Source organism: Vespula pensylvanica, chromosome 3, assembly GCF_014466175.1.
Source record: "Vespula pensylvanica isolate Volc-1 chromosome 3, ASM1446617v1, whole genome shotgun sequence".
In the NCBI taxonomy this organism is placed as follows: domain Eukaryota; kingdom Metazoa; phylum Arthropoda; class Insecta; order Hymenoptera; family Vespidae; genus Vespula; species Vespula pensylvanica.
In genome coordinates, this window is record NC_057687.1 from 11,079,133 (window position 1) to 11,089,132 (window position 10,000).

Here is a 10,000-nt window from a genome sequence, read left to right on the forward strand (position 1 = left end):
TGCCCTTGAAAATATCGACAATGATTATTATTGAAAAAAAAAAAATAATAATAATAACAATGGCGGATGTATACGATTCGCTATCTTTTAGGAAATTTTTTGACGGACGTTCACGATCACGTACGTACGTATATATAAGTATACTGTGTCTGTATGTATAAAAATTATTTTTGCGTTATATATATATATATATACACATATATATATATATGTATAATATACATATTTGTTACTGACGATTAAAAAAAAAAAAAATGAACACACAAGGCATGTGTAACGAGACACGTAGAGGGTTAATAACAAAAAAAAAAAAAAAAAAAAAAAAAAAAAATCATTAGAAAACTTTTATTAAGAGATACACTTTGTCGTTAGATTAGAGCGATTTATTGTTGAGAGAAAAGCATTTGTTAGAGAGTTAAGGCTTTTCTTTGGATGTTGTCGGCCTGAATACGTAGTTTGTTTCCTCGTATTATAATTCGCGTATTAGATAGAAAGAAATATTTATAATTATAAAGAGAAGGGTAGAAAAAGAAAGTTTCCTTTTTTTATATCGTAGAAGTACGAAAAAGAAGAAGAAGAAAAAAACGGCAAGCAGGATTTAGATATTTTACGTATATTACAAATATATCATAGTGTCTTAGTGATCACTTAGTGCTGTAGCAAGTGTACGACGAAAGAAATAATTTAAAAAATAATAAAAAGAGAAAAGAATCTTGCTACGGTACTGATGCAGCTTCAGTAGCGTACAAATCAGTGGTACCTTCCTCGTTAAACAGGCACTCCTTTAACATTTAATCCAATTTTATTATTAATAGTTTCGATTTACACAAGGTATTATTATAATTATTATTATTATTATTATTATTATTATCGTTATTATTATGGTTATTATTATGATTATTATTGTTATTATTAATATTAATATTAATATTATTATTATGATTATTATTATTATTATTATTATTAGTATTATTATTATTATTATTATTATTATTATTGTTATTATTATCAAATGGATGTTTTGTTTTTAACAGAGTTTATAAAAATGCAAAAGTCGTACGTGAGAGATTACAACAAATTTTGCGTTTTGTGTTACAGCACTGAAACATTCCCCCTCGAAGAGAAAAAGTATAACGAGGCCATTGAGGCCATTAGAGGGTGACTTCGATTCAACCGGTAAGTCCAAAACCATCATAATCGATCATACTTTTCGATCGATTTTTTTTTCCTCTCTTTTTCTTAATACTATTATCTTTCTCAATTGAGAATCATTCATATATTTCTATTTTAGAATCAAACAATTTTTATCTCCGCTTTACGACTTACGCCGCTAAACGAGACATTCGTTTTCACGTTGAAACGTTTCTTTTGTGGAAGAGATAATTTTTTTTTCTTCTTTTTTTTTTCTTTTTTTTTTTTTTTTTATTATCGATCTACTATTCGATTAAATAAAAATATACAATATCGAAATTATAATGAGTTTCAGCGTGAGAGTAAGATGCTCGAAAGTTGATTTTTGGAACGTTCGAAGTTTTTTCCTTTCTAATCGTATAGTCAGCCATTTTTTATTTATTTACTTATTTATTTATTTATTTATTTATTTATTTATTTATTTTTTTATGTCGTATCAACTTCTTGTAAGGATAATTGGCAACTTATAAGAGTGCAAAGTATCATCAAAGTTCGTTATTACAATAGCAATATCTTTTACGAAACGTTCCAAAAATCGTAATACGTATAAAATACTTATTTACTATTACATAAGTCGACAATAGTAAATCCATAGGAAAACTCTTAAGTCGACGAATTTTAATATCTATAAAAAATAATATTTTAATGGCTTTGCGCTGTTATATATCACACATAATGTTAGCAAAGCACAGCGAAGAGGGCAGTAAAAAACTTAGAAGCGGCATTCCTCCCACGTTAGTACTACCAATATCCAAAACCTTCACTACCATCCCGAAATAAGATATCTTGGAGAGTTTCTGCGCTAAAGAGAGATAATACCACTTGTGAGCCAGTTCAAAAGGGAAGAAAAGAGAAAATAAAAAAAAAAAAAAAAAAGAAAAAGAAAAAAAAACCTAATTCTCCAGCATCCTCCAACCCATCCACGAAGCTTTAAAGCTCTTTTAACATCCAGAAGAGAGCCCTTCGCAAACGGAAAAGAGAAACAAAAGCAACAAAAAAAAAAAAAAACAGAAAAAAAAGAAAACGAAAAAAAAGAAACGAAACAAAAGAACATGTGTACGTATTTTGATTTTTTCTTTTTTTCTTTTTCAATCCAAATTTATACATCAACGCAAAGTTTTATCCTATAAATTATCATCGAATGCTACCAACCCCTAACATTACACGTTGAACCGTTAACGATGCATTTTCATTCTACTTCACTTTATATATAATTTTTTTCTTTATCATTTCCATCATCATCACTGTCACTTATAAATATCGTTTACTTAACTATGGTTACTTATCCCGTTTTATTCCATCACGTTGACATTTCTTTTTTTTTCTTTTTTTTTTTGCTCGTCCTTTACCTTCGTCGTTATCACCCTTTCTCACCCCTATTCCAGCTCTTCACCTTTCATCGGCCTATTTTGCAAGGAACCTATGCATACATTGCTTCTTCTCTCTTTCTTAATTATTTATTTGTTTATTTATTTATTTATTTATTTATTTATTTATTTTTCTTGTTCTTCTCTGACAATGAATGCCGATCGAATGCGAGCAATTTTTGGATTACATCGTCCCTCTGTTTTTTTTTTTTCTTTTTTTTTTTTTTCTTCTTTTTTCTTTTTTCCTTGGCATTACGAACGTCCCTTCCTCGAATCTTGAATTATCTCTAAATAATGCATAATATTATCGGGAAAGGGTTAATAGGAGCAATAACCGATTGGACAGAGAATAAATCTCACGATCTATCATGATCTATCATCAACGACAACGACGATATATATATATATATATTTGTGGATAATGAACGTTCGAAAAATAAATAAGTAAATGAAGATATAATGAAATAAATTTTCTCTGTCCGATTGGACGTAAAACCCAAGCAGTATGCTCTAATTACGGTAATGGTATATGGTGTTGTATGGTGGTTTAGCGGTGGCGGCAACGGGAACCTCGACAATGCATGCTACGTCACCCACGAAGCCCGGTGAGTTTCACACGATCTCAATTATTTCGTAATCTCTGATTATCTCTCTCTCTCTCTCTCTCTCTCTCTCTCTCTCTCTTTCTCTCTTTTTCTCTCGTTATCCTTCATACGAATTTAATTTTTTTTTCTTTTTTTTTTTATCGAACTCTTTTATTTATTCTTTTTTTATTCTTTTTATTCTTTTATGGAAAAATAAGAAAATATTATCAATTGTCTCTCGTAAAAAGTAATTTTCTTTCTCGATGGAACTTGTAACAATAATAATAATAGTATTTTTTTCTTTTCTTTTTTTTTTTTTTTCTTCTCTTCATATCATCATTCATATTTATGAAAACAAAAAAATAAATAAATAAATAAACAATAGAAAAAAGGACGAGCGATGCGACCAAGATTCGTCATATATATATATATATATATATATATGCATGTTTGATATGAAAATTTGTGCTAATGACTAAAGAATCATATCGAAAGAGTCCATCCCATTTGTCGGAACGTCATCAAATAGAATAATTTTTTTCTTCTTTTTTTTTTCTCTTCGAAATTATTCGCAAAACTATACGAGAAATGTAGGTTGCATCGCTCGACGATGATATCATACGATCAATCTCATTCGGCTTCTCTCTATTTTCTTTCTCTTTTTCTTTCTCTCTCTCTATCTCCGACGCCTCCTACCACCACCCCACCCTTCTATCGTCATGAACAACCCTACGAACGCTACGTCGTCTCGGACAACAACGGTCCTATCGACGGCATCGGGGATTAAAAAAAAAAAATAAATAAAAACCCCCAAAAAAATATAAAAAAAAAAAACTGTCGTCGCGATCAACAACAACAACAACGACAACAACAACAACAACAACGACGACGACGACGACAACAACAACCTCGGATCGGACGAAACAGGGAGTCCAACGGATATCGCGGCCTCTACCACCACAAGCACGGTCATTTCGACTGGTTCGATCCCGATCGCTACATCAACGCCTGTTAACCTTGCGTCTGGTGCAGTGAGTCCACCGCCATTGGCCTTGAGCATCACCGGACAGGCCATTCCTCATCAAGAACAAAACGCTTTGGGTATCGGTGTTATCGGGAAATCATCGTCGGCAGCAGCAGCGGCAGCAGCAGCAACAACAACAATGGCAACAGGAGCTGGAGCAGGAACGACCACTTATCCAGCTGTTTTGAAGGGCAGAAGCGCAGCTAGTCCTCCTAATCCGAATTTGGTGCCTTCCGGAAAGGTTCCACCACCTGTACCACCTAGAGGCTCTGGGTCCAGGTCTGCCAGATCACCTGGACCACCTGCTACAACCTCCTCGTCTTCTGTAACTTCCAGCCGAGGTGACGAAGCAGCCCTAATCACGAGCAGACAATATCGCTTGCATGAAAGTTCGACTATCCTGCATCACCGTCCCTTACCCTACAGTACTACTACTACTACTACTACTACTACTACTTCTACTGCTACTGTTACTGCTACTACTACTACTACTACTACTACTACTACTACTACTACTACTATCGACACCTCCACAACCATTTTTACCACCACTACTACCACCACCATCACTACTACAACTACCATCAGCACCAACAACTACGATCGCGCATCAACAATGCCGGCCGTGACCTACGAAACGTTGCATGCACGTGCATCCACTCCGACCTTTTTACCAACCCACCGTGATAACTTGAGCCTCGTCGATGGACTCGTTCGTGACAGGGGTTTTATCGTCGAGGATATTAACGAGGGAGAAGATTACGAGGACGAGGAATTCGTTAGCGTCGAAAAGGTCAATGATTCTTACGTCATCAGAACAAGCCCTTATCCGTTTAGACCTGAAAGAGGAAGATACAAGTCGGATATCGTCAGAGAGATTTATAAACCTACCGAGGAGAAGATCGATCGCATGGCCAAGTTCACTTATTTTATTAATCCTAGCAATAGGGATGATATCATGAATTATAAGATGTCGAGAAAGGATAAGAAACATTCGGAAACTTATCACGAGAGAATGAAACGTAAAAAAATGGAGATCGATGGTTCGATCGGTACGATCACAGCGGCCATGACGCAGCGAGACAGATCGAACGTTAAATCGGTTTATAGATCGCGATCTCCGATCAAAATCGTCGATCGACGAAACATCGAGAAATTCTCGAACGAATTTGCGATTAACGAGCCTGCGAAGAAATATTGTCAAAATCCTTCGAAAAAGGTTTTAGAGGTTAAGAAGGAAAGTAGATTGTTAAGAAGGATCAAGGAAAGATCTGTCAAAAGGAAGAAGAGATTAGCGCCTCAGCCGGCGTTATTGACGAAGAAACAGATCGATCGTGACTGTTCCGATGATATTGGAGAAAAGGTGTCCTTGAAAAAGGATCCCTGTTGTTCGAGCAGTTACGTCGATGTTACCGCAGAGTCCTACGATATTCAAAAGACTCATCGTCGACGTTCGAGATATTACGATCGAGATATTGTTGTTGATAAGAAATTTGAAAAAAGCAAGATCTTCGATCCAACGATCGTCTCTACCAGCTCGAAAGATCGTCACTCGGGCGATTCATTGCCCATTGAATTTATTAGAAAAGAGTCAAGGACAACGACTGTAAGAAGTGGAGAGAATCGAGCGACCATTCGTCGTGATCAAAATCTGACATCGATCGACCATATAGATCGTACAAATTCGAACAAATCCGACATATTGAAACCGAATTATTCGTTCTTGCACGGTTACAACAAAACACGTCACTTATACGAGTAGGACCAATTAGATCGTTTGAAATATTAACAACGATGATAAAGGACGATACATCTACACGATTCTTTGTTTCTGCATGCGATGAACGCGGACACACACGTACATACATGCATACATATATATATATATATATACATACATGCATACAAACACATACACACATACATATACATAAAAAGTTATTTTCTTACTTTCGTGTTACATCCATCTCTGCATCTCATCTCTCTTTCTCTCTCACTCTATCTATTTATCTATCTATCTGTCTGTCTAATCTATCTACCTATCTATCTATCTATCTATCTATCTATCTATCTCTTTCTCTCTATCTTTCTTTCTTTCTTTCTTTCTCACACTCTACATTTTTCTTTTTTCAATTCAAATTTCTTTCTTTAACGTGTTTATCGTCGTCCATAAAAGTTGTTCCTCTCGATTTCACTTAAATTATCCTTTTACCTAATAATACAGTTAGAGTTTTTTTTTTTCGTTTTTAAAGAGGACGGAGTTTAACAGAGATAGCAACACAATTTCGTTTCAAAACAAATTTCAACCTATCCAGTCCCACCCACGTCTTCTATTCCCTCCTCCCTCTCCGCCCATCATTACTTCTTTTCCTTCGAATTCATAAACTCGGAACGTCGATATTGGGACATCGACCGAGACCTATCGATTTTCGTTCGACGAAGTAGACAAATAATAATAAAAAATTAGAAAACAATAAAACGTCGAGGAAACGACATCGATTGTGTGCAAAAATATTTTTTTTGTGTTCGACTCTCTTCGAAGTATACATATCTTTCTGCATGCTTTAGAATCTCGTATATTTGCCTGTTTAGCTCTCTTCCTCTCCCTTCCTCTGTTATATATACTATACACGTATATACATATATATAGATATATATATATATATATGTATGTATTTGTATTTATGTATATGAATATATATGAATAAATATATATATATATAATTAATAATAAATATATTTTATATTTATATGTATATTATATATATATTATTTTTATATACATATATATTATATATATATATATATATATGTATACATGTATATATATGATCGTCGTCTTCGATAGTGGCTTGTGCTTGGCGTTATTTGCTTCGATTTTTGGCTTGGTATTATTAGTTTGTGTGTGCGTGTGCGTGTGTGTGTGTATCTTATATATTTATATTTTCGGAGATGGAGAAAGGGACGTTCACGCGAGTCGAATGCGCCCACCCTCTTTTTGATCGCAGTATCATCCTCTCTTATCTCCAAAATTTGTTTCCTTAGTGAGAAATATTTCATTTTATTACGATACATCCTGCCTGCGTAGCAATGTAGGTACAAAAGGGTAGACAGAATTAAAAAAAAAAAAACAAAAAGAAACCATTTTTTCGAACACCTACCTTTTCATTTTTGTTTTTGTTTTTATTTTTTCTCTCTTTCTCTCTCTTTCTCTCCGACAAATTTTTTAACATCCTTTTGACCGAATTGATTTTTTCGTATATTCATTTCAATATCTTTCCTTTATTATCCTTCGAAAAGAAAGGAAAAAAAAAAAAAAAAAACAGAAATCGAAAAAAAAAAATATTTCAATCGTTTGACACGAACGATTTCTCATACGTTCCTTGTAGAATTACAAAAGAAAAAAAAAAAAGAAAAAAAAAAAACAGAATCCATTCGGAATTTTATCATAATCCTTACGAGTTCACAATCCTCTTCCTGATTTCGATATAAAAAAGTCAAAATTTAATTCTAATCTTCATTAATCTTCCTTCTGTCCGACGTCCATTAAACGCATCCTCAGAATACTTTCAAGAGAAAATAGCTCGATCACATCGCTCGATCACAAACGCTCCCGTTTAGAGAGGGCAGTTAAAAAAAAGAAAGAAAAAAAAAAAAAAGAAACAGAAAATTTTGAAAGAAGGAAAAAAGAAAAAGAAAAGATGCCCGACGAATAGCAGAATATTCGGTGTTCGTTAGTTGCTAATTGTAGTTGCGCTTTTTGTAGGTGGCACCCTTCCCTCTACCTGTTCCACCCCGCCCCCACCTTTTGACGATGCAGTCCGTTCAAACGACCAGACATTGGCTTCCGGTGGTCATCTACAGCAAGCAGTTACTACAAGTATACTCACCAGCAGCCTGAGCAGTGCCCATTCCAAGCAAAACAAGGTCGTCCATCATGTTACTCTTACCAAAACCAGTCAGGATGCTGTGAGGTAAGAAATTTTATTCGGAGAATTAAGATTAAGATTTCTTTAATATATGTACATATATATATATATATATATATATACATGTATGTATGTATGTATGTATGTATGTATGTATGTATGTATGTATGTATGTATGTATGTATGTATGTATGTATGTATGTATGTATGTATGTATGTATGTATGTATGTATGTATGTATGTATGTATGTATGTATGTATGTATGTATGTATGTATGTATACATGTATACAATTTCTAACATACATTTTTATTGTACAATTTAATATATAATATTATATATATAATAAATAAAATATATATATGTATATATGTATATAATTTCTAACATATAAATTTTTATTGTACAATTTAATATATAATATTATATATATATAATTTCCAACATATACATTTTTAATATACAATTTAATACATAATATTATATATATAATAAATATAATATATATATATCATATAATATTTATACATTATATATTTAATATACTATATATTATACAGTATATATTTATATAATATTATATATTTAATATATTTTATATTATACATTATATATATATATATAAAAGAAAATGATCTTTGTTTATAGTATATCGGACGTACATTTGGAGAGTAGCGGAAGTGGGAGTGGTGGTAGCGGTGGTAGGGAGACAAAATCATCTCTGAGCGTCGAAAGTGGTGGTAGCAGTCGAGGTGGTGGCGGTCTAACGTGGACACCACCTGCCGGTAGTGCCGAAGGCTCGACTCCAACATGGACCGAAGGGACGCCATCGTTCACCGAAAGTTCTAGCAGCGGTGACATAGGTAAGTTCATCTACGCCCTCAACATCTACTACAAATCATGAAGATGGTCTCCTATCGTCAACTACTACTACGTCGTCTTCTCTTTACTTCCTCCTCGTCATCGTCGTCGTCGTCGTCGTCATCGTCGTCATCGTCGTCATCTTCTTCTTCTTCTTCTTCTTCTTTTCTACTTCTTTTACCTCTTCTACTTCTTCTACTTCTTATTCTTCTTATCTTTTTATCATCTTCTTCGATCTATTTCCAACATAAATTTTTCTCTGATAAAGAGATGACAATTAAATCGATTCATGATAATAGGATATCGACGAGAATGTTTATATTGTTTCCTCGAGGATTATATTTTGTTTCTATACGTCCACGTACGTGTCACGTTCGCTTTATTTAATTCTTATCGGATCGTCTGATCTTTTTATTTTGTTAATTTAATCGCGCAAAATCATTTGAATTGTTTTACGAATGGGGGGGATTCGTGTGTACATTAAAAACTGGTAAATTCGATCAACTTGTCATATATAGTGTCGTTCGATTTGAAAATATGTAATTATTATTATATAACTAATTATGATTTATTATTATTATTATTATTATTATTATTATTATTATTATTATTATTATTATTATTATATGTTATATACGTTAAATATTATCAAACTCGTGACGCGCTCGTTCTTCATATCGAATTTTATTTAAATTTATCTCGATCGATATCTTAAATAAAACAAATTCTAATTAGTGATAATAAAGAAGAAAGAAAAAAAAGAAGAAAAAAGGAAAAAAAAAATAATAATAATAAGAACACAGCGATTAGAAAAACACGCTTGGCTCGAAAATGAACGAAAAGCTTTAATCCTTCGAATAATCTCGATCCATGGACAGATTCAATTCGTTCGATTCTTCTTTGGTGGACGATAAAATTTCTAATTACACTTATCGTTAATCGCTTTTTAATCTTTCGACTTTTTTTCTTTGTTTAATACATTCGAAATGTTACGCGTTTGGTTAGAGAGAACAAAAAAGAAAAGAAATAAAAAAAAAAAAGAAA

General features: G+C 33.0%; 1 protein-coding gene across 11 annotated transcripts in view; it reads left to right on the forward strand.

Annotated features, from left to right (window-relative positions):
- Positions 1 to 10,000, forward strand: part of LOC122627731 (phosphatidylinositol 4-phosphate 5-kinase type-1 alpha) — a 47,431-nt gene that overhangs the window by 19,490 nt on the left and 17,941 nt on the right. For 8 of the 11 annotated variants that reach the window (XM_043809127.1, XM_043809121.1, XM_043809124.1 and 5 more), the window contains 5 exons: positions 1,099 to 1,176; positions 3,110 to 3,163; positions 4,070 to 4,507; positions 7,933 to 8,140; positions 8,744 to 8,958. In XM_043809127.1, coding sequence (XP_043665062.1) covers positions 1,099 to 1,176; positions 3,110 to 3,163; positions 4,070 to 4,507; positions 7,933 to 8,140; positions 8,744 to 8,958 — 993 coding nt within the window. The remainder of the gene's footprint in view (positions 1 to 1,098; positions 1,177 to 3,109; positions 3,164 to 4,069; positions 4,508 to 7,932; positions 8,141 to 8,743; positions 8,959 to 10,000) is intronic. The other 3 variants (XM_043809131.1, XM_043809132.1, XM_043809130.1) reach the window with 2 other exon arrangements.